We start from the raw sequence: 25,422 nt of genomic DNA, 5'->3' as shown, positions 1-25,422 counted from the left end.
TAGGACTGAAGTTAGGGGTAGGTTCTTCACTCAGCGAGTCGTAAGTTCATGGAATGCCCTGCCAGTAGCAGTGGTGGACTCTCCCTCTTTATGGGCATTTAAGCGGGCATTGGATAGGTATATGGAGGATAGTGGGTTAGTATAGGTTAGGTGGGCTTGGATCGGCGCAACATCGAGGGCCAAAGGGCCTGTACTGCGCTGTATTCTTCTATGTTCTATGTTCTATGAATTCAGTGGAAACATGAAGCGTAATGTCATTTGAAAGAGTGCAGATTTGAATTAAGCTTTGAAACTTTATTCGAATTTTTTTATTATGTGAACTTTGCAGTGAGAAAAACAGTAAAATTTAATGAAAATCATGTCCACTGTTGCAATGATCCTGCGCCATTTTGAATAATTTACGAATAAGAGAAAGAATTAGATTAGATTACTTACAGTGTGGAAACAGGCCCTTCGGCCCAACAAGTCCATACCAACCCGCCGAAGCGCAACCCACCCAGACCCATTCCCCTACATTTACCCCTTCACCTAACACTACGGGCAATTTAACTTGGCCAATTCACCTAACCTGCACATTTTTGGACTGTGGGAGGAAACTGGAGCACCCGGAGGAAACCCACGCAGACACGGGGAGAACATGCAAACTCCACACAGTCAGTCACCTGAGGTGGGAATTGAACCCGGGTCTCTGGCGCTGTGAGGCAGCAGTGCTAACCACTGTGCCACCGTGCCGCCCTCGAAGAAAGAAAGAAAGAATAGAAAGATAGAGCTGAAAGAGAGTCCAGCTCATCAATGACAGCTGCATTGCCACCCATCCTCCACTGCCTTGCTGCTGCCTACACTGGACCAACCAACGTTGAATTTGCCACTCTTCAGGAACCATCTTTTGCTTCTGGTTCAAATCTCCTCTGCCACTGCCTCACCGCCTGTGCCGAACCCATCAATCTCAGATTCATATCTCTCACTGCTGGGTCCATCTTGTCGATGTTTCCGTGATGCCTGACCATCACCGGTCTGTCACTGTGAGCACCCGACCCAACTAACGACAATGTCACTGATCCTTTGCCACCTTGCTGATGTCGCTTCTGCCACTGTAGCAACTGCCTATTCTGATGCTAGGTCCTGAGCTTGCCCTGGATAAGTAAGTAAGGGTTCATTTTGAATCTGCTCTGGGGTCGTAAACTGCCACCACGAGTCCGTGCTGGGATCCCTCTCCGCTAATGATGCCAGCCAAGTTGTGACAAGAGGTAAGTAAAGGAAAAAAAAGAGACAGGAAAAAGGAAAGAGAAAAAGGCAAACCCCTACTATGCTGCCATCTTGATGAAGTTTCTCTTGAAAACGTTGATATTTTGAGATATCATTACAAACAAAGGAATTTACAGAGTAACTTGAGATTTTGAAAAGTTGACGTTGAGTAGGTTGGAATACTGTTTCCAGTTACTGCAAGGGGCCAGAATACTGGGACTAACTAAAATGTTATAAGGTTAAATGTAAGAGATTTAAGACAAAGTAGAAAACCCTTTTTTAATGTTGCGATATGTGCTAGCAGAACTAGTGATTGAGGCACTAAGTGGCATCGGTTGATAATTAAATAAATTTTTTAAAAAATAGATGATCAAGGGAAAAGAGTTTGAAGGATGTGGAAATAGGTGGGCCCATAGAAATATAAACATGAAAACTTTGGTTTATTTGCCTGTCTGGCAAAACTGATAATTTGAAAATGTTATAGGATGAATGGTGTTTAATAATTGATTTAGCCTCTATTGTGATCCTGTCTGTCTTGATTTTTAACATTTGTATTGTATTGTTACAGATAAATAACTGTGAAGCTAAACAAATTATTGGACTTCCTTCACTGAAGAACTCACTAGCAACAATGAGTGTGGCTTTTACCACTGCTTCAATGAAAGTATGGACCCTCATTTTGTCTGCCTTTGAATGCTTGTGTGTATCTGTATATACATGTTGAGTCGCTTTTAGCTTGATTTATCCCTTGCCTGATGGTACATAATTTTATTGAAAAATGGCTGTGCTGTTTCAAACTATTTTTCAGTGGAGTTGCAATAATTAGCGGTCAATGAATAACATGCTGAGGATTTATTTTTGTGAAAGAGTGGAAGTAGATGCCGAGTCTGCTTGTTTGAAAGTCTAGTTTTAGTCTGAACTTTTGGAACAGACTGATTACAATGGTTTTAAATGTACCTGGATGATAAAACAGACGTGGTTCGGCACTTGTGCAGATTAGAAGAGATTTTGTGGTGCAGCAGTTTGCATGCACTTACTTCACTTGAAGGTGTCAGCATCTTGCCTGATACAGAATGGAATATTTCAATATGGTTTAGAAATAAGGTTCAGGGTGCACAGGTGCTTAACCCTATCACTGGAGACTCTGGTGGAGAAGATTCAGGTGAAAGTGATTTGATTCTGCAAAGGATGGTGAAAGGTGCCATCCTCCCCCTTTCTCTGTCCTCTAGCAGCTGTTTCTGCACTACCTGACCTCCATTCTTCTGCCTATTCTTTCTCTGGAACAAGTGGGATTTGTCATTCTGATTGAGCACTTCCTGAATTCTATTAAGTAAAATAGCAGATTACTTGCTTTCCTTAGATAAAGGCCACTGAGTATTTCTAGAAAAATGATGATAAACTATTGAAATTTTGACAAAATATCCCAAACAACTCGTAGTGACTTTAAATCCGTTTCAAATGCAGATTATTTCTAGCAATAGGTGAACTGTGAAATTAAGCATGATTTTAAGCAAAGCTACAATTACTCAACAACTACTTTTACTCATTTTATTTGCTCCTGGGTTGTGAGAGTTACATTGGTCATCTGCTTAGCCTGAGACGATGGATTTGAGGTTACAATTAGATCAACCTTGATCACATTAAATGACTGAGGTGCTGAATATTTACTCCTTGTTTGTTTGTATTCTTCATTGTGCTTGGGAACATTGTGCAGAGCCATCCTCTGGAACCACTAAAGTCTAAATGACTAACGCCAAATGGAGTGATTTGGCATGGCTGAAGCATTTTGAGTGAAGGTGGGTTTGTAGAAGATGTCCGTGTTGAGTCAGTCACCATTGATGAGGGGTCTAAGGTGGTCCAGATGAACCTAAGGTGGAGGTGGAATTTTCTCTGATACCTTCGTCCCCTTCTGGACCTCTTCATCCCCATCAACGGTGACTCACTCAACACGGATATCTTCTACAAACCCACTGACTCTCGCAGCTTCCTGGACTACACCTCCTCCCACCCTGCCTCCTGTGAAATTGCGATCTCTTATTCCCAGTTCCTCCACCTCCACCGCACCTGCTCCCAGGAGGATCAGTTCCACCACAGAACACACCAGATAACCGCCTCCTTCAAAGGCCGCAATTTCCTCTTCCACGTGGTCGATGATGCTCTCCAGTGCATCTCATCCACTGCTCACACCTCCACCCTCGAACCCCACCCCTCCAACCGCAACACCCCACCAACCTCCTGTGTACATCGTATCAGCCTCTGCCATTTCTGCCACCTACAAATGGACTCCACCACCAGAGATATATTTCCCTCCCCACACCTATCTGTCTTCTGTAAAGACTGTTCCCTCCGTGACTCTCTTGTTAGGTCCACATCCTCCATCTACCCTCCCGGTACCTTCCCCTGCCACCACAGGAATTGTAAAACCTGTGCCCACACCTCCCCTCCTCCTCACTTCCACGTCAATCAGAGGTTTACCTGCACTTTCACCCGTGTCATTTACTGTATCCGTTGCTCTCGATGCGGTCTCCTCTACATTGGGGAGACAGGGCGCCTACTTGCAGAACGTTTCAGAGAACATCTCCAGGACGCCCGCACCAACCGACCCCACCGCCCTTGGCCAAAGACTTCAACCCCCCCTCCCGCTCTGCCAAGGACATGCAGGTCCTGGGCCTTCTCCATCGCCATACCCTAACCACCTGACACCTGAAGGAAGAATGCCTCATCTTCCACCTTGGGACCCTAGAACCACAGGGGATCAATGTGGATTTCACCAGTTTCCTCATTTTCCCTCCCCCTACCTTATTCCAGATCCAAATTCCAACTTTGCAACGCCCTTGTGACCTGTCCCTCCTGTCCATCTTTGTTCCCACCTATCCGCTCCTCCCTCCTCTCTGACCTATCATCACTACCCCCACATCCACCTACCTATCGCATTCTCAGTAGCCTTGCCCCCCCCCCCCCCATTTATCTTTCCACTCCCTCACAGAACTTGATTTCATTAAGCCTCATTCCTTATGAAGGACTTTTACCTGAAATGTTGATTCTCCTGCTCCTTGGATGCTGCCTGCCCTGTGCTTTTCCAGCACCATACTTCTGACTGTGATCTCCAGCATCTGCAGTCCTCTCCTTCTCCATGGTATTCCCATGTCTTGCTGCCCTTGTTCTTGTCAAGACTCTCGTTCAGCTGTTTAACATCATTAATCATTAATAAAATCATTATCAATCACATTACTGCAAATAGTGATGTCAAACACCTAGGACCAAATCTATAAGACTGAAAGAAGAAATAATCAAAATGCCATGTTGCAAATTAAGTGAGACAATTTAAAAAGTTAACTTTTTTGTGCAATGGAAAAGGTTTTTATATTTTGAGGAAATTTTTAAATTGGAAATTCTTCATTGTTTCTGTGATTTGAGTGATGGCAATCTCCACCTTTTATAAGTTATTTGATGATAAATGTGTATTAATCAGGATGATAAACTTGTGTTTTAATCAGGATATGCTTGTACCAGAGGCTTCTGAATTTGAACAGTGGGAAGTGGAGGGGGTGGCTTCTGAGCATCCAGTTGCTGCTGTGGTCCCAAGATGGAATATGCTGACCACACTTGATATGAGTCGTAACCAGATATCAAATATTGATGAATCTGTGGTAAGGAAAAATGGTTCATTTTTATGCATTCAAATTGAGGCTCTTTAGGTCCATTTATGGTGACTCCCATATCTCAGCTGGCGACATCTGTGCTTCAAACTATTGATTATTTTTTCTCTCCGGAAATTCCCTGCACCTCCTGAGAGAGGCAGAAAAACTAAGTGTTCCATCAAATTCCTTTCAACCCATCATAACAGCTCATCAAGCACCATGGCGAGTGTTCCTGTACAGATTTAAGTCTTGTATAAAGACAAATTATTGCAAATAAGTCTCTCCGAATCCTAGAATTTAAATATTATTTGCCTCTTAAAAATATGACTTATATACCAGTATGGGATTGAGAGAAAAAAAATAGACTTTTATGTATAAAATTCCTATGCATTCCTTTTTTATAAAACAATGAGGTTGAACTTGGTAAGTAATAAATTTGGAACCAGTTCTATATTTGCCATTTAACTTTCTGTAAACCTGCTTATTGCTTTCAAGTCGACATGCTTGTCTATAGATTTGATAAAATATAGTGGAGTTGCAAGAAAATCTGAAAGTTATGATGAATTAAGTTATAATTGTAAAGCTTACTGCTATGGTATGACATTCTAATAGTTGCAATTGTCTATTTGATCCTTGCAGAGGCATAGGTCAGTTTGTAATTTTTTTTGTCCATTTGCAATGAGAAGTGTCTTTGATATGCTTTCTTTTTGTTGTGACATAATTACATTACTTGATTGAATGTGCGAACTTTTTCCAGACTCTGTACTCTTTTCCCACCTTAGTTGAACATACAGGGAAGTAAGTTTCACAATTGAGTTTAGTTAATTTTGACCTCCTAAGGGATGTCTAGTTGTGATGCTGCTTGCCTGTTCTTTGAGAGAAATTAGATATGGCATCATGTGAAAATGAGGGAGCTCTGTCATCATTTGGCAATAATTCTCTCAATAATTAGTCGTCATCAGTGCCTAACTCCAATGGGCAATCTAATTTAATTTAAGTGGGCTTACGGTATGAATGACCGGGTATGAAATCCTTCAGGTAGTCTGCATTCACATCTTGGCCACTGCCTGCAAGGTGGACAAAGCTTAAGAATCAAGATGCCTTGAGGCAAACCTCAGGAAGTTTGCCTTGTCCGCTACAGACTCTTGAGAAAAGTCCATGTGAAAGGGCTGTCTGGAATGCAATCATGTGATGGCATTGTTTAATTTTACCAGCAAAGAATATAGGTAACTAAAGATAAAAGACAAGATTTAGAGTTCCAACAAAATCAAACAATACTTCTTTGTCTACACCGCTTGCCTGGATTCGGACTCCATAGGCACGTTAGAATACACAATAAATGAGTATGCATTAAAAAAGTTGTCACCTTTGATAATAAAAAGAAAATAATGACAGATTATTCTGAGAATTGTGGCCCTTCATATTAGAAGAATTCCAAGAATATTCAACAAATTTTTTATATTCAATAGTTTGAAATGGGATTTTTCCCCCTCTAAAATAAACCAATGTCGTTAGCTCCTTTTATCCCTGTTGCTCAGTATATTTCTCATATGGTGACCAGTTTACTTATGAACCTGAACATTTTCATAAGTTGAAATCAGTACTTTTGTTGTAGAATTCTTCTCGAAGCATCATTTGGCTGAAGATTTGCCCTTGGATATTTAGCATGCAATTATAAAGGCAAATTGCATGTTGGTCATTGTCACAAGGGAACTGGAGCATTGGAGTTGGGAAATCTTAATAAAATGTTTGTTTTGTTGAGACTACACCTAGAATACTGACCAAGATTTTGATTTCTACATCGAACGATATACGGTATTTGTGTTTTTTTTAGATTAAATTAGATTAGATTAGATTACTTACAGTGTGGAAACAGGCCCTTCGGCCCAACAAGTCCACACCGACCCGCCGAAGCGCAACCCACCCATACCCCTACATTTACCCCTTACCTAACACTACGGGCAATTTAGCATGGCCAATTCACCTGACCTGCACATCTTCGGACTGTGGGAGGAAACCGGAGCACCCGGAGGAAACCCACGCAGACACAGGGAGAATGTGCAAACTTCACACAGTCAGTCGCCTGAGGCTGGAATTGAACCCGCGTCTCTAGCGCTGTGAGGCAGCAGTGCTAACCACTGTGCCACCGTGCCGCCCTTGTGTTGATGATAATAACAGTGAAGATTCACCTGATTGTTTTCTGGATTGACAAGGTTGCCTTAGGGTGAGAGACAGAGTAAACTGGGCCAATAATCTCTAGGCTTTAAAGAATGAGAGGTGAACTAATTGAAAGGTTCAATATTATGGCGTTACTTGCGAGAGTACAAAGAGGTTATTTCTCTGGTTGACGAATGTGAAATATGGGATCATAGCCTCACGATTGATCATTTGGTCAGAGGTGAGAAATCTGTTCATTAGAGGATTGTGTGTTTTTGAAATTGTCTACTCTAGTGGTTATGTATGCACCGTTGTGTTTAAGGTTGAGACTGGTACATTTTTAATGCCTTGGAATTTATGACTAATTAGTGGGAGAGAAAATTGATTTGAGTGAGAAGATTGGTCACCATTGTGTGTCACCATTGTTTGGTATGATCTAGTCTTCTATTTCTCATGTTTGTATTTACTAATGCTGTTCTCACATCTAGTTAGTTGATATTCTTCAACAAAATGATATAATAAGTCCTCAGATCTTTTTCCCCAGAGGCTTTAGCTTCACCCCATCCAATTGATGAATTTCAGTTTCAAACTTTGTTCAAAGTTTAAATGCACCAGAATGTAATGGTAGCGCTTCCATCATTCTTGTTTTGTGAGATTTGAATTCAGTAGGTCCTTACTGTTTTTATAGCTGAAAATGTATTGCTGGAAAAGCGCAGCAGGTCAGGCAGCATCCAAGGAAACCGGAGAATCAACGTTTCGGGAATAAGCCCGTCTTCAGGAATGAGGAAAGTGTGTCCAGCAGGCTAAGATAAAAGGTAGGGAGGAGGGACTTGGGGGAGGGGCGTTGGAAATGCGATAGGTGGAAGGAGGTTAAGGTGAGGGTGATAGGCCAGAGTGGGGGTGGGGACGGAGAGGTCAGGAAGAAGATTGCAGGTGAGGAAGGCGGTGCTGAGTTCGAGGGTTGGGACTGAGACAAGGTGGGGGGGAGGGAAAATGAGGAAACTGGAGAAATCTGAGTTCATCCCTTGTGGTTGGAGGGTTCCTAGGCGGAAGATGAGGCACTCTTCCTCCAACCGTCGTGTTGCTATGGTCTGGCGATGTAGGTGTCCAAGGACCTGCATGTCCTTGGTGGAGTGGGAGGGGGAGTTGAAGTGTTGAGCCATGGGGTGGTTGGGTTGGTTGGTCCGGGTGTCCCAGAGGTGTTCTCTGAAACGTTCCGCAAGTAGGCGGCCTGTCTCCCCAATTTAGAGGAGGCCACATCGGGTGCAGCGGATGCAGTAAATGATGTGTGTGTGGAGGTGCAGGTGAATTTGTGGCGGATATGGAAGTATCCCTGGGGGCCTTGGAGGGAAGTAAGGGGGGAGGTGTGGGCGCAAGTTTTGCATTTCTTGCGGTTGCAGGGGAAGGTGCCGGGAGTGGAGGTTGGGTTGGTGGGGGGTGTGGACCTGACAGGGGAGTCACGGAGGGAGTGGTCTTTTCGGAACGCTGATAGGGGAGGGGAGGGAAATATATCCCTGGTGGTGGGATCCGTTTGGAGGTGGCGGAAATGACGGTGGATGATACGCTGTATATGGAGGTTGGTGGGGTGGTAGGTGAGGACCAGTGGGGTTCTGTCCTGGTGGTGGTTGGAGGGGCGGGGCTCAAGGGCGGAGGAGCGGGAAGTGGAGGAGATGCGGTGGAGGGCATCGTCGACCACGTCTGGGGGGAAATTACAGTCTTTGAAGAAGGAGGCCATCTGGGTTGTACGGTATTGGAACTGGTCCTCCTGGGAGCAGATGCGGCGGAGACGAAGGAATTGGGAATATGGGATGGCGTTTTTACAGGGGGCAGGGTGGGAGGAGGTGTAGTCTAGGTAGCTGTGGGGATTGGTCGGTTTATAGTAAATGACCGTGTTGATTCGGTCGCCCAAGATAGAAATGGAAAGATCTAGGAAGGGGAGGGAGGAGTCTGAGACGGTCCAGGTGAATTTGAGGTCGGGGTGGAAGGTGTTGGTAAAGTGGATGAACTGTTCAACCTCCTCGTGGGGCACGAGGCAGCGCCGATACAGTCATCGATGTAGTGGAGGAAAAGGTGGGAGGGGGGGGGGGGGTGCCAGTGTAGCTGCGGAAGATGGACTGTTCCACATATCCTACGAAGAGGCAGGCGTAACTGGGGCCCATGCGGGTGCCCATGGCTACTCCTTTGGTTTGGAGGAAGTGGGAGGATTGGAAAGAGAAGTTGTTCAGGGTGAGGACCAGTTCAGTCAGTCGAAGGAGGGTGTCAGTGGAAGGGTACTTGTTGGTACGGCGGGAAAGGAAGAAGCGGAGGGCTGTGAGTCCTTCGTGATGGGGGATGGAGTTGTACAGGGACTGGATGTCCATGGTGAAGATAAGGCGTTGGGGACCGGGGAAGCGAAAATAATGGAGGAGGTGGAGGGCATGGGTGGTGTCCCGAACGTAGGTAGGGAGGTCTTGGACTAAGGGGGACAGGGCCATGTTGAGGTATGCAGAGATGAGTTCGGTGGGGCAGGAGCAGGCTGAGACAATGGGTCGGCCGGGGGAGTCAGGTTTGTGGATTTTTGTCGGGGTGGAAGGTGTTGGTAAAGTGGATGAACTGTTCAACCTCCTTGTGTAGCTACGGAAGATGGACTGTTCCACATATCCTACGAAGATATCCTACACCTTCCACCCCGACAAACAGTCAATCTTCCGCAGCTACACTGGCACCACCCCCCACCTTTTCCTCCGCTACATCGATGACTGTATCGGCGCTGCCTCTTGCTCCCACGAGGAGGTTGAACAGTTCATCCACTTTACCAACATCTTCCACCCCGACATATCATCCGCCGTCATTTCCGCCACTTCCAAACGGACCCCACCACCAGGGATATATTTCCCTCCCCTCCCCTATCAGCGTTCCGAAAAGACCATTCCCTCCGTGACTCCCTCGTCAGGTCCACACCCCCCACTAACCCAACCTCCACTCCCGGCACCTTCCCCTGCAACCGCATGGAATGCAAAACTTGCGCCCACACCTCCCCCCTTACTTCCCTCCAAGGCCCCAAGGGATACTTCCATATCCGCCACAAATTCACCTGCACCTCCACACACATCATTTATTGCATCCGCTGCACCCGATGTGGCCTCCTCTATATTGGGGAGACAGGCCGCCTACTTGCGGAACGTTTCAGAGAACACCTCTGGGACACCCGGACCAACCAACCCAACCACCCTGTGGCTCAACACTTCAACTCCCCCTCCCACTCCACCAAGGACATGCAGGTCCTTGGACTCCTCCATCGCCAGACCATAGCAACACGACGGTTGGAGGAAGAGCGCCTCATCTTCCGCCTAGGAACCCTCCAACCACAAGGGATGAACTCAGATTTCTCCAGTTTCCTCATTTCCCCTCCCCCCACCTTGTCTCAGTCAAATCCCTCGAACTCAGCACCGCCTTCCTCACCTGCAATCTTCTTCCTGAACTCTCCGCCCCCACCCCACTCTGGCCTACCACCCTCACCTTGACCTCCTTCCACCTATCACATTTCCAGCGCCCCTCCCGCAAGTCCCTCCTCCCTACCTTTTATCTTAGCCTGCTGGACACACTTTCCTCATTCCTGAAGAAGGGCTTATGCCTGAAACGTCGATTCTCCGGTTTCCTTGGATGCTGCCTGACCTGCTGCGCTGTTCCAGCAACACATTTTCAGCTCTGATCTCCAGCATCTGCAGTCCTCACTTTCTCCTCCTTACTGTTTTTATATCCAAATTCACTATGTGTCATTTGTAATTTTTTCATTTGTTTTACAGAAATTAATTCCGAAAGTAGAATTTCTAGATCTCAGTTACAATGAAATAACAGTAATGGAAAATCTACAGGTAAGAGGATGTAGAACCTACAATCTTCCCACAAGATTGATTATTTCATAGTCTTGGTGGGGGAAGGAAGAAAAACAATATATTTGGGATTTATCTTGTGGTCAGTCTCTACCGTTTATTAAAAAAGCAAGTTGCTTTGACAAAAATGACAGTTCGAAAAAAACAGTGATAATCACTATTCATGCTATTCATTACCTAAGTATAATCTTCCAAAGTGACGTGTAGAATAAAATGGATGTACCTGAATGCTCGCTTTCAGTGACTTATGAATAAGGGACTCTAGGGCACCTTTGGAACACAACAATTGCCAATCACTCACCATAAAAGAGGTAGACTGCAACTAAATTTCTTCTACCAAAGTGGGTAATTTAACTATTCTCCACATTATATTCAATCTGCTATGCTCTTATCCTTTCACTCAGTCTGTCTGAATCCCTTGAAACCTCTTAGCATTCTCCTCAGTACTTGTTACCACCAATTTGATATCATTTAGAAATTTGGAAGTATTTTTATTGACCTCCATATCTAGATATTTACTAATCAACCTGATCAGAGATGGTCTTACAAACCTCTGGCACAGTTGGGACTTGAACCCAGGCCTCCCGGCTCAGAGGTAGGAGTGTAAGGCATATGGTCTCCACACCTAAATAATGGTGAACAGCTAGGGCCCAAGCATTAGTCCATGCAGTACCCCACTAGTCAAGCCAAGTTGGTAATGTATTTATTGTTGGTTGATGGATGTTTTTCAGACTTCCGTCATCCAGGAGTGTATGTTGAGATTATTGATCTTAAGTATACAAATGCACTGGACTTGGCTATAGTGGGTGCAATATAAATGTTTAGACACCACTAAAATAAGTGTCAAAAACAGAAAATGCTGGAAAATCTCAGTAGATTTGCCAGCATTAGTGGGGAGAAATCAGAGTTAATGTTCCAGGTCCAGTGACTCTTGTTCCAAACCCTCCTTTGAGTCACTGCACCCAAAATGTTAAATCTGATTTCTCTTCCCAGCTGCTGCCAGACTTGCTGAGTTTTTCCAGCAGTTTTTGTTGTGTCTGATTTCCAGCATCCGTGGTTCTTTTGGTATTTTTACAAACGTTATGAGGGATATGGGTACGACAACTGAATTAGATTTTTGACAGTTTAACTTCCAAGGAAAGTGAGTGATATTTAAAAGTACATGTACCAGCAGGAAACATTTGAGATAACCAGTTAAACTGCAAATATTTGCCTGCCATCTTCGTATTGTTATTGAGAACTGTTGGGTATTTGATATTGTATCTTACTCAAACCAAGTATAATGGCACTAAGTCATTTTTTTTCTGTACCGTGTATTAATACAATCCTCTTGCATGCTTAATTTGTCTTTTCTTTGTTTTCCGTTGTTTACAGCATCTCTATAATCTCATTCATTTGGATTTGTCATTCAACAAGATCACACTATTGCAAGGTGTTCACACAAAACTTGGAAACATCAAAACTTTAAATTTGTCTGGAAACCAATTGGAAAGCCTGTTGGGTCTTAACAAACTGTACTCACTAGTTAACTTAGATCTCAGCAATAATAAAGTATTGCAGGTAATTTGCATGTTTGGTCATTATGTAAATTTAAAACATTGGATTCTTTTGCTAAATGTTCTTAAAAATGTGATTTGATTTCCAGTGGAATATTGTTCAGTCTGAGCACCATACCAGCAAAGATACAGAAGAGATTTGCTCTTCTGGAATAGTACCTGGATTGTTCTTGCACCAGCAGCTTTTATTGTGCTTTTGGCAAGAAAATATGTCAAAGCAAACTCCAGCATTATAAAACAAAATATGTGACGCTGCCAAATAAGGAAATATTGAGATAAAGGAATAAAAAGAGTTGTATGAAGTCATCACAGGGCTTAGACAACTAAGGCATGCACCACCAGTGGTGGAGTTATCAGTGCTCAAAAGGCCAGCATTCGATGGATGAAAATGTCTTGGAGGATTTAGAGTAGATTAATGATATAGGGAGGTGAACCCTTTTAAGGAATTTGAAATCAAGGGTGAGATTTTCAAAATCAAGATTCCTGTATGACTGGGAACCAGTGTATGTCAATGAGCATGGAGTTGATAGCTGGATGGAATGTGTTAAGTAGTGTTTGAATGACATTTTCTACATAAAATAGAATGTGGAAGGTCAGCCAGTAGTGGTATTGGAGCACTCTAGAACTAAGAAGGAATAAATTAGGATTTTTGCAGCTAATAGAGGAAGTTCTTCGATAACGTAATAGTTGTGTTCTTGTGCGACCCCATGTTATAGAAAATTTGTCCTTTAGAAACAGCACTTACTATGTTGGCACTGTAATTGTGTTACAATCCGCACGTGTTTTAAAAGTTTGCACTGTAGAAACAGCGTCACCAATTCATGTTACAGCGAATTTGTGTTGATGAAACTTGCATTATAACAGAACAACCTGTAAACTGACAAAATGAAGAGGTCAGCTGATGTTCCAGTGGTGGAAAAATGTGGTTGTAATGATGACATAAGTATGTGATCGGAACTGCCCCTGTGACAGCCTTGATGGGATGACGGGAGGAAGATTATAGCCAGATGGGAAGGCTTGATTAAGAGGAGACTGGTTTCTGCTGATGCTTTGATGTTAATGCAATCATCCAGAGTAAGTTAATCTTATTCACAAATGAAATGACATTTTGGAGGAGAAGTATAGAGGCATAGTGATGGGGGAGGTAGTGGTCTAGCAACCATGTCATTGGATTAGCAATCCAGAACCCAATCTTGTTCTGGGGAGCAAAGTTACTTCCAATTGAAGGTATTCTCCATGTTGTGAAGCACTGCCACTGTGCTACATGTGATAGATTTAGAACAGAACCAACTCGCACTATGAAGCGCTTTGAGCCCCCAGCAGCAGAATTGATTTTAACCACCATCTATGACCTCAACCTGGCATGTGCCATATCTCTGATAATAAACTGAGGGATCAATGAAAAGTGCGAAGGCATGCCCGAGCATTGCCAGCCATACCCAGAATGGAGGTATCAACCTTCTGAAGCTATGCAAGTAGTTCTGCAGCATACTTAACAGTGGATGCAATAGGCAGGAGACAAAGCTAAGTAATCTCAGAACAAGTGGGCAGCACGATAGCCCAGTGGTTAACACTGCTGCCTCACAGCGCCAGGGACCCGGGTTCAATTCCCGCCTCGGGCAACTGTCTGTGTGGAGTTTGCACATTCTCCTCGTGTCTGCATGGGTTTCCTCCGGTTGCTCCGGTTTCCTCCCACAGTGTGAAGATGTGCGGGTTAGGTGAATTGGCCATGTTAAATTGTCCATAGTGATAGGTGCATTAGTCAGGGGTGAATGTAGGGGAATGGGTTTGGGTGGGTTACTCTTCGGAGGGTTGGTGTGGACTTGTTGGGTCGAAGGACCTGTTTCCACACTATAGGGAATCTAATCTAATCTAAGTGGATCAGATCTAAACTTTGTAGTCTTGGCACATCCAGTCATAAATGAGTGGAATGTAGAAAGGTTGAGTCTTGTACGTGAAGAACTGTACAAATATCCTGGGTGTAGATATACACACAACATTGAAGGTGGCAGGACAGGTGGAGAGAGCAATAAGTAAAGCATGCAGCATCTTCAGTTTTATTTATAGGAGGCGTGGAGCACAAGAATAAGAAGGTGATATGATTTTGATGAACTATGACACATTTGAGATCGCACATGGAATATTGTGTGCAGTTCTTGGTGCCACCTTTTATAGGTGAGATGTGAATGCATTGGAGAGTGTGCAGAAGTGATTTACAAAAATGGTTCCATAAGAGAAACTTCAGTAGTGAGGATAGATTGAAGAAGTTGGGTTTGTACTCTCTTTTGGAGAAGAAGGCGAAGGAGATCCAATGGAGGTTTTCAAAATCATGAGTGGCTGAATGGTGCAAATAGGCAGAAACTGTTTCTGCTTCAAAGAGGAACAAGGTTAAAAGTACTTCTTCAAGAAGTAAGGGTGAAACAAGAAAAAAATATATTTTTACAGTGAATAGTTAGTTATATGGAAAAGTGTAAAGGCAGGTTCAAATGAGTCATTCTAGAGGGCAATGATTTGTTTGAAATGAAAATAATTTTAAAGGGTATGAGAAAAAGCAGAACATTGGGACGAGGTAATGATAATCGTTTGAGCAGTCTGTGCAGGCACAATGGACTGAATGACCACCTCCTGTACTTTAAGTACTGTGCCTTCAAGAGCAGGTCAGAGGCTAGGAATTCCGTGACAAGTAGCTCACCACCTAATTCCTCAACCCTTGTCTGTCATCTACAAGGCAGGAGTTAAGAATGTGATTGAATGCTGTCTGTCTGGATGAGTGCAGTTCTAATAGCATTAAAACCTTGACACGAACCAAGACTAAACAGCCTACTTGCAACCCATCCACCAACCTAAGGATTTATTTCTTGACGTCTGTACATTTCTTACAATGATATATTTAGGTTATGTTTGTTTATATCACATAGATACCTTGTACTTTATATTCTGTGAGATACTTCATGGGGCTAGGTGTTTGTAAGTACTATGCTTAACTACCATAAGCTTGGTATACTCAGAAAAGTATGCATTTCTATCGAAATTGCTAAATATCCTGATGTAAATAAACTTTTTTAGATAGAAGAAATCAGAAACATTGGGAATTTGCCATGCCTTGAGAAGGTCTGTCTGGAAAACAACCCCTTGAGCATTATTCCTGATTATAGAACAAAGGTGCTTGCACAGTTTGGAGATCGAGCCTCAGAGGTAAGGTTTGAGTACTTTGTTTTGAGTGGAATGTAGAAAGTTTGAGTCTTGTAAAAATATAACCCTTTGTTATTGTTGGGCTATACTATTAAAATGACAGTAAGACATTGAATAATTGCAATTTTGACATTTCACTACTACTCTAAATCAAAGATACATTAGTGACTACAGATAATGACATCAGAAAATGTTTTTAGACATCTAATGTAACTGTGTTTTGGAATTAAATTTACCATAAATCATCATTGTGTTTTGCATATGCTGGAGTTTAATGTAGAGCTGATCAATTTTCAGAGACTCTGAAGCTAAGAACTATAGAATGAAATAACAACTAATATAATCTATGATCAAAAATTGTGCTAATGACGTTTGAAGTCCTAGAAGCTAATTTGTTTGAGATGTTATGCATTAAACAAAGTATTTCTTTGTTTATGAAACAGTAAAGCTGGCTCAGGATTTTTTGTATTCCTGTCTTTAATCTTTCTTCAGAAGGTACATTTGTTTTCTTGAATTGAAAATTCAGTTGAAATTTGTTGAAATTGAGTAATTTGTCAAAACGTGTGGTACTGCAAAATGCTCTGTGAAGTTCTCCTAAAAGCTTATTTGCTTTTGTGCATCTTCTAGGTTTGTTTGGATAATACTGTTACAACGGAAAAGGAACTCGATACAGTTGAGGTGCTAAAGGCAATTCAGAAGGCAAAAGAAGCAAAAGATCGAATGAATAATACAGATAAAAAGGTAGGTATGCTGTAATAAAACTTGCTTCTATGTTCACTTTGTATTTTTTTGATGGTGTTTTGAATGGTTGCTACTGAGATACCATCCACTGTGAAGGTTAGGATCCCTGTTACAGAAGAATTCTGAATTGCAACACGATTTGACTTTCCTTCCTTGATGCGCTCCGTCATTGGTGAATAATCAGCATGGAATATTTTAGGTGGATTTGTTATTAAGCTTTGAGATATAAAGGAAGCAATCTACTTGTTATTGGGTCTACAGCATTAGATTTGCATATTTACAATCTAAGCTGTGATTCTGTCAGTAATGATTTTGTCTGAAATATCTTTGGTGGATGGGGGATATATCTTTGTTCAGAGTTCACTAACTATTCCTAATGTGTGTTATTCCTAAAGTTAGTACTCAGACTCTGCTACAATAAACTTGGTATTGTGTTATCTTAAATCAGTGCCATTTCTTTGTTAGATCAGTGAGGAATCGAGACTCGCTGCTCCAGGGTCCAATCCCAGCTGCTTTTCTAATGCTGCTTGTCCTTCCTCTCCTCTGCTACACCATGCTGCCAGCTCCAGCCAAGGTAATCATGTATGTATCGGGCTGCTGGTGTGGGCCATTTCTCGTTCTAGTGCTTGCTTTCTGCGTTGATGTGTGTGCATAAGAGGGATAGACACTTCCACTTCTAACTTTTTACACAAAATGCTTCAGGTATTCTTCCAGGCTCCTTTTCAAAAGCCAATGTCGACAACTCTGGCTAGTTTAGTTTGGAAAACTTGGTCAGCATGGAGCAATTGGACTGAAAGGTCTGTTTCCATGCTGTACAAGTTATTGCTAAACACGAACGTCACATTGTTTATTTCACACTTCTGCTTAAATACATTGTCTGCTTCATTTCCTCCTTTTGTGAAAACAGCAGAATATTCAGTCAGAATGTCTTTTCCCTCTACATACTGATTACCTTCTGTGGTCTCTAATTGTCCGTGCTCTTTTCCCTTAGTTATACTTTTACTGTTTATGTATTTATAAAACATTGTTGGGCTTTCCTTGATTTTACTTGCCATAATACTTTTTAATGCCCTCTCTTTGGTTTCTGGACTTGCTCTTTGGCTTTCACCCTTAGGCCTTCTATACGCCTGTATTATTTCAGCAATATTGAACTTTTTGGCATCTGATTTAGTTTTGCATTTTTTGTCTAATTTTACTTGCATATGCTCTGTAATGCCCAGAGGTTCTAATATTAGGAATCCTATGTGTTTTCTTTATTATGACTAGATGAGCAGCGTCACAGCCTCCTTTTTGACCCCTTTCAATCAGAACAATTTTTGTTTCTTCCTTAGCACGTAGTCATCACACTTCAAAAAAAGAGTTAACCTGATCAAAAATTAAAGCAAAGGCAATTCACAAACTTTGTTGAATGAAAGTGGAAGTTAATTACTCTGCAAACATAATAAATGTGGTAACAAATGTGCAGAAAACAACGGTTACAAAGAAAGGGGGAAATGTTATCCGATGCAGACAGGAAGTAAAAGGTAGTTGCAGTTTACAGATTTTTGAATGTTTGTAAGTTGCGAGACTGCAATTGAATCCAACTGCTATCTTGCTTCTGCATAATGATGCAACTCCAGGTGAACCAGAGTTCTCCCTTAATTGATGTTCCAAGTTGTTTTTCAATGACTGGTGGCTGAGCTTGAGGCTGTTTTATTTCTCGTTCTACTGTTTGTTTTCTGCATTGATGTGCATGCATAAAAGGGATAGACCACTTCCACTTAACTTTTACACAAAATACTTGAGGTATTCTTTCAGTCTCCTTTTAAAAGCCAAGTGAGTTAATTGATACTTGAAATTTTGAGTTTGATTTGTGGTGGGCATAATTTACATATTTTATCTAGAAGCAGGCAACTTATTTACTTCTCATTCAGCCCTTGAAAGCTTAATAACAGAGAGGCAAGTACCTTGCACCTGTTAATATCTAATGTCTAAAATGGACTGCATAGTTTTATTTAAGAAGATTTCCTATCTTTCGTGCAGTTGAACTCGTAGTTCAAGCATGTAAATAAGTCATCCCTTGCAACTTTGCTCTAAATCTGCAAATGGAGGAAGCTAAGTTCCAATGCAGTAGATACTGAGAATGCTGGAGAAACTCAGCTGTCTGGCAGTTTCTGTGGAGAGCCAAAAAGAATTAACATTTTGAGTCCGCTATGACTCTTCAGTTCTGAAGACGGGTCATACCACACTTGAATCATTAATTCTGTTTTTGTCTCCATGGTTACTGCTGGGTTTCGTAAGAACTGTGTTTCAGATTTCCAGCATTATCATCATTTTGCCTGATTTTCCATGTTCCTGCTTGTCTTTTAAAATTAAATGTACTTTGGATCATAATTGTTTGGCTTGGCAGGAATTTGGGAATATTTGAACAGCTGCATGTAATATCATCCTACTAATGTAAGATGTTAAATCAGCTTTTGAGCAAGAAGTTAAGATTTCAGCTGAAGTTTATCAGAATGATTTTCCCACATATCACATTATTTGAAGAAATTGAATGTCATTAGGTCAGTCCAATGGTTAATATATTTGAATAGCTTCTTTCATGAGATCAGCATGGAGTAACTGAGAGGAGGGGCTTCATTAGATTAATTAGTGCTTTGATTTGTCAGTCATTAGACAATATACCAGCTCTCCATTTCCAAGGTCAGGCTTTAACTTTGTGTCTAACTACAACAAGCGAATGGAAAGCCTAGAAAATTGAAGGCAGATAAATACAGTGGTAGTGAACTATTTGCTTAAATGTTGACTTGTTCAAGATTTCTAGTCAAAAATGAATATGGAAACATCTTAGTTCAGAATGAGGCCATTTGTCTATCTGTACTTCTGACAGCTATCCAGTTGATTTAGGGTCCACTGTTCCTTCTCAGTGTCCTGCAATGCTTTTCTTTTTTCAAAGTTCTGTCCAATTTCCTTTTTCAAGTTACATTGTAAATACATTTCTGTTATTCTTTCAGGAAATATTCTCCACTGCTGATTTAAGCAGAATGTCACCTCCTCTCTGGTTCTCTTTTCAGTTATCTTGTATCTGTATCCTGTGGTTACTGACCATTCTGCCACTGATATTGTCTCCATCTGTAATCAATTCTCTCTCCCTCTGTCAATTTAAACAGCTGTGTTAGGTCACCTCCTTTCTTTCTGGAAGTGTAGACAATATGCAGCACAGAAGGAAGCCATTCAGCCATCATATTCTCTCTATCCTTAGGAGTGACCCAGACTACCTACTTGCTTGCCATTTTCATAAACTGTGCTGCTCTTCTCCCAACATTTCTGTCCTGGGCCTGCTGCAGTATTGAGCAATAATGCTATATTTTCTCCAAAAGCACTTCGGTCTTGAAGTCCCAATATTAAATTGAATAACATGAAAAACTGGTCACATCTGTAATCCATTTTTGTTCCATTCTCCCTCCCCAGTCTCCTGGTCCACCCTTGTTGTATCAGTCCCTTGCACTTGCACTTTCTCCCTCTCTTGCTGTCTGCCCGTCATGCTTGTGCATGTGTATTCTCTTGCTGTCTGCTTGGATCGAGCACTGCTGTTTTGGTCTCTGCCTGTCTTGCACGTGTGTGTATGCTCTTGCGTCTCTGCCTGTTTGGTGTGTGCTCTGCTCTCTGCCTGTCTCGTATGATCTCCCAATTTTTGCCTAACACGCACACTTTTCTGCTCTGTGCTTGCCACATGTACGTGCGCTTGCTTTGTGCCTGCATGTCACATGAGTGCTTGCTTTTTCACTTTCTGCCCCCTTCTCCCTAGAAGGCATAGGTTTAAGATGAAAGGAGAAATATTAAAAGATATCTGAGCAACAACTTTTTCATGCAAAGCATAGTGTGTATATATGGAATGAGCTGCCAGAGGAACTGGTAGAGGCAGGTACATTTACAACATTTTAAAAGACATTTTGACAGGTACATGGATAGGAAAGGTTTAGAGGGATATAGGCCTAAATACAGGCAAATGGACACGTTTAGTTTAGGAAGCCTATTTCTGTGCTCTATACCTCTGAATCTGTGACTCTCCTGCCCTGCCCCTCACCATCACGCGCTTCCCGCCCCTCCCATCGTTCCCCTCCCCCGCCCCTCCCATCGTTCCCCTCCCCCGCCCCTCCCATCGTTCCCCTCCCCCGCCCCTCCCATCGTTCCCCTCCCCCGCCCCTCACATCGTTCCCCTCCCCCGCCCCTCACATCGTTCCCCTCCCCCGCCCCTCCCATCGTTCCCCTCCCCCGCTCCTCCCATCGTTCCCCTCCCCCGCCCCTCCCATCGTTCCCCTCCCCCGCCCCTCCCATCGTTCCCCTCCCCCGCCCCTCCCCCGCCCCCCCATCGTTACCCTCCCCCGCCCCTCCCATCGTTCCCCTCCCCCGCCCCTCCCATCGTTCCCCTCCCCCGCCCCTCCCATCGTTCCCCTCCCCCGCCCCTCCCATCGTTCCCCTCCCCCGCCCCTCCCATCGTTCCCCTCCCCCGCCCCTCCCATCGTTCCCCTCCCCTTCCCCTCCCCGCCCCTCCCATCGTTCCCCTCCCCCGCCCCTCCCATCGTTCCCCTCCCCCGCCCCTCCCATCGTTCCCCTCCCCCGCCCCTCCCATCGTTCCCCTCCCCCGCCCCTCCCATCGTTCCCCTCCCCCGCTCCTCCCATCGTTCCCCTCCCCCGCCCCTCCCATCGTTCCCCTCTCTCCTCTTTGTTCCTCCTTACCCATCCTCATTTTTTCTCCATCCCTCCTCTCTGTCCTGCCCTTGCACTCCCCACCCCTCCTGCTCCCTCCCTTCCATTCCCTGCCGCTCCCCTGCCCTCCCTCCTTCCACTCTCCTCCAGTCCCCTTCCTCCCCCCATCCCTCCCGCTCCCATCCCCCCTCCCGCTCCCATCCCCCCTCCCGCTCCCATCCCCCCTCCCGCTGCCAACCCCCCCTCCCATCCCACCTCCCCCCCGCACCCATCCACCCCCCCCCCGCTCCCAACCCGCCCCCATCCCTCCTGCTCCCAACCCCCTCCCGTCCCGCTCCCAACCCCTCCCTCCCTCCCGCTCCCATCCCACCCCCGCTCCCATCCCACCCCCGCTCCCATCCCTCCCTCCTGCTCCCATCCCCCCCTCCCTCCCGCTCCCATTCCCCCCCTCCCATTCCCCCCCTCCCATTCCCCCCCCCTCCCGCTCCCATCCTCTCCCACTCCCATCCCCTCCCGCTCCCATCCCCTCCCGCTCCCATCCCCTCCCGCTCCCATCCCCTCCCGCTCCCATCCCCTCCCGCTCCCATCCCCTCCCGCTCCCATCCCCTCCCGCTCCCATCCCCTCCCGCTCCCATCCCCTCCCGCTCCCATCCCCTCCCGCTCCCATCCCCTCCCGCTCCCATCCCCTCCCGCTCCCATCCCCTCCCGCTCCCATCCCCTCCCGCTCCCATCCCCTCCCGCTCCCATCCCCTCCCGCTCCCATCCCCTCCCGCTCCCATCCCCTCCCGCTCCCATCCCCTCCCGCTCCCATCCCCTCCCGCTCCCATCCCCTCCCGCTCCCATCCCCTCCCGCTCCCATCCCCTCCCGCTCCCATCCCCTCCCGCTCCCGCTCCCCTCCCGCTCCCGCTCCCCTCCCGCTCCCGCTCCCCTCCCGCTCCCGCTCCCCTCCCGCTCCCGCTCCCCTCCCGCTCCCGCTCCCCTCCCGCTCCCGCTCCCCTCCCGCTCCCGCTCCCCTCCCGCTCCCGCTCCCCTCCCGCTCCCATCCCCTCCCGCTCCCATCCCCTCCCGCTCCCATCCCCTCCCGCTCCCATCCCCTCCCGCTCCCATCCCCTCCCGCTCCCATCCCCTCCCGCTCCCATCCCCTCCCGCTCCCATCCCCTCCCGCTCCCATCCCCTCCCGCTCCCATCCCCTCCCGCTCCCATCCCCTCCCGCTCCCATCCCCTCCCGCTCCCATCCCCTCCCGCTCCCATCCCCTCCCGCTCCCATCCCCTCCCGCTCCGCTCCCATCCCCTCCCGCTCCCATCCCCTGCCGCTCCCATCCCCCCCCTCCCTCCTGCTCCCATCGCCCCCCTCCCTTCCTCTCCCATCACCCCCCTCCCTCCCGCTCCCATCGCCCCCCCCTCCAGCTCCCATCCCTCCCGCTCCCATCCACGCCCCTCCCTCCCGCTCCCATCCACCCCCGCTCCCTCCCGCTCCCATCCCCCCCCCCCCTCCCGCTCCCATCCCCCCCTCCCGCTCCCATCCCCCTCTCCCGCTCCCACCCCCCCTCCCGCTCCCACACCCCTCCGGCTCCCACACCCCTCCGGCTCCCACACCCCTCCGGCTCCCACACCCCTCCGGCTCCCATCCCCCCCTCCCGCTCCCTCCCCCCCTCCCGCTCCCTCCCCCCCTCCCGCTCCCATCCCCCCCTCCCGCTCCCATCCCCCCCTCCTGCTCCCACCCCCCCGCTCCCATCCCCCCCCCCGCTCCCATCCCCCCCCCCCCCCCCGCTCCCATCCCCCCCCCCCCCCGCTCCCATCCCCCCCCTCCCGCTCCCATACCCCCCTCCCTCCCGCTCCCATACCCCCCTCCTGCTCCCATCCCCCCCCTCCCTCCCGCTCCCATTCCCCCCCTCCCATTCCCCCCCCTCCCATTCCCCCCCCCTCCCGCTCCCATCCTCTCCCGCTCCCATCCTCTCCCGCTCCCATCCTCTCCCGCTCCCATCCTCTCCCGCTCCCATCCTCTCCCGCTCCCATCCCCTCCCGCTCCCATCCCCTCCCGCTCCCATCCCCTCCCGCTCCCATCCCCTCCCGCTCCCATCCCCTCCCGCTCCCATCCCCTCCCGCTCCCATCCCCTCCCGCTCCCATCCCCTCCCGCTCCCATCCCCTCCCGCTCCCATCCCCTCCCGCTCCCATCCCCTCCCGCTCCCATCCCCTCCCGCTCCCATCCCCTCCCGCTCCCATCCCCTCCCGCTCCCATCCCCTCCTGCTCCCGCTCCCATCCCCTCCCGCTCCCATCCCCTCCCGCTCCCATCCCCTCCCGCTCCCATCCCCTCCCGCTCCCATCCCCTCTCGCTCCCATCCCCTCCCGCTCCCATCCCCTCCCGCTCCCATCCCCTCCCGCTCCCATCCCCTCCCGCTCCCATCCCCTCCCGCTCCCATCCCCTCCCGCTCCCATCCCCTCCCGCTCCCATCCCCTCCCGCTCCCATCCCCTCCCGCTCCCATCCCCTCCCGCTCCCATCCCCTCCCGCTCCCATCCCCTCCCGCTCCCATCCCCTCCCGCTCCCATCCCCTCCCGCTCCCATCCCCTCCCGCTCCCATCCCCTCCCGCTCCCATCCCCTCCCGCTCCCATCCCCTCCCGCTCCCATCCCCTCCCGCTCCCATCCCCTCCCGCTCCGCTCCCATCCCCTCCCGCTCCGCTCCCATCCCCTCCCGCTCCGCTCCCATCCCCTCCCGCTCCGCTCCCATCCCCTCCCGCTCCGCTCCCATCCCCTCCCGCTCCCATCCCCTGCCGCTCCCATCCCCCCCCTCCCTCCTGCTCCCATCGCCCCCCTCCCTTCCTCTCCCATCCCCCCCCTCCCTCCCGCTCCCATCGCCCCCCCCTCCAGCTCCCATCCCCCCCCCTCCATCTCCCTCCATCCCCCCCTCCCTCCCGCTCCCATCCACGCCCCTCCCTCCCGCTCCCATCCACCCCCGCTCCCTCCCGCTCCCATCCCCCCCCCCCCCTCCCGCTCCCATCCCCCCCTCCCGCTCCCATCCCCCTCTCCCGCTCCCACCCCCCCTCCCGCTCCCACACCCCTCCGGCTCCCACACCCCTCCGGCTCCCACACCCCTCCCGCTCCCATCCCCCCCTCCCGCTCCCTCCCCCCCTCCCGCTCCCTCCCCCCCTTCCCGCTCCCATCCCCCCCTCCCGCTCCCATCCCCCCCTCCTGCTCCCACCCCCCCGCTCCCATCCCCCCCCCCCCCGCTCCCATCCCCCCCCCCGCTCCCATCCCCCCCCCTCCCGCTCCCATACCCCCCTCCCTCCCGCTCCCATACCCCCCTCCCGCTCCCATCCCCCGCTCCCATCCCCCCCCTCCCGCTCCCATACCCTCCCTCCCGCTCCCATACCCCCCCTCCCTCCCGCTCCCATCCCCCCTCCCTCCCGCTCCCATCCCCCCTCCCTCCCTCCCGCTCCCACGCCTCCCTCCCGCTCCCATCCCCCCCCCCGCTCCCATCCCCCCCTCCCTCCCGCTCCCATCCCCCCTCCCTCCCTCCCGCTCCCACCCCTCCCTCCCGCTCCCATCCCCTCCCCCCCTCCTGCTCCCATCCCCCCCTCCCGCTCCCATCCCCCCTCCCTCCCTCCCTCCCTCCCACTCCCATCCCCCCTCCCGCTCCCATCCCCACCCCCGCTCCGCTCCGCTCCCACCCCCCCCCCACTCCCATCCTCCCCCCACTCCCATCCTCCCATCCCCCTCCCGCTCCCACCCCCCCCCTCCCGCTCCCATTCCCCCCCCCGCCCCCATTCCCCCCCCTCCCTCCCGCTCCCATCCCCCCCCTCCCTCCCGCTCCCATCCCCCCCCTCCCTCCCGCTCCCATCTCCCCCCTCCCTCCCGCTCCCATCCCCCCCCTCCCTCCCTCCCTCCCGCTCCCATCCCCTCCCTCCCTCCCGCTCCCATCCCCTCCCTCCCTCCCGCTCCCATCCCCTCCCTCCCTCCCGCTCCCATCCCCTCCCTCCCTCCCGCTCCCATTCCCTCCCTCCCTCCCGCTCCCATTCCCTCCCGCTCCCATTCCCTCCCGCTCCCATCCCCTCCCTCCCTCCCGCTCCCATCCCCTCCCTCCCTCCCGCTCCCATCCCCTCCCTCCCTCCCGCTCCCATTCCCTCCCGCTCCCATTCCCTCCCGCTCCCATTCCCTCCCGCTCCCATTCCCTCCCGCTCCCATTCCCTCCCGCTCCCATTCCCTCCCGCTCCCATTCCCTCCCGCTCCCATTCCCTCCCGCTCCCATTCCCTCCCGCTCCCATCCCCTCCCGCTCCCATCCCCTCCCCCTCCCTCCCGCTCCCATCCCCTCCCTCCCTCCCGCTCCC

At 48.7% G+C, this 25,422-nt stretch overlaps 1 protein-coding gene across 1 annotated transcript in view; it reads left to right on the top strand.

The window, feature by feature from the left end:
* The window catches only part of nisch (nischarin), a 77,528-nt gene that overhangs the window by 20,619 nt on the left and 31,487 nt on the right, over nucleotides 1-25,422 (top strand). The window contains exons 7-13 of the mRNA XM_043707875.2: nucleotides 1,814-1,909; nucleotides 4,743-4,895; nucleotides 10,829-10,897; nucleotides 12,290-12,475; nucleotides 15,538-15,666; nucleotides 16,291-16,404; nucleotides 16,870-16,978. Coding sequence (XP_043563810.2) covers nucleotides 1,814-1,909; nucleotides 4,743-4,895; nucleotides 10,829-10,897; nucleotides 12,290-12,475; nucleotides 15,538-15,666; nucleotides 16,291-16,404; nucleotides 16,870-16,978 — 856 coding nt within the window. The remainder of the gene's footprint in view (nucleotides 1-1,813; nucleotides 1,910-4,742; nucleotides 4,896-10,828; nucleotides 10,898-12,289; nucleotides 12,476-15,537; nucleotides 15,667-16,290; nucleotides 16,405-16,869; nucleotides 16,979-25,422) is intronic.

Source organism: Chiloscyllium plagiosum, unplaced genomic scaffold (assembly GCF_037043375.1).
Source record: "Chiloscyllium plagiosum isolate Xiang-an unplaced genomic scaffold, Cpla_swu_hap1 HiC_scaffold_14, whole genome shotgun sequence".
Lineage (NCBI taxonomy): Eukaryota > Metazoa > Chordata > Chondrichthyes > Orectolobiformes > Hemiscylliidae > Chiloscyllium > Chiloscyllium plagiosum.
This window is presented reverse-complemented; position numbering and strand designations above follow the sequence as displayed.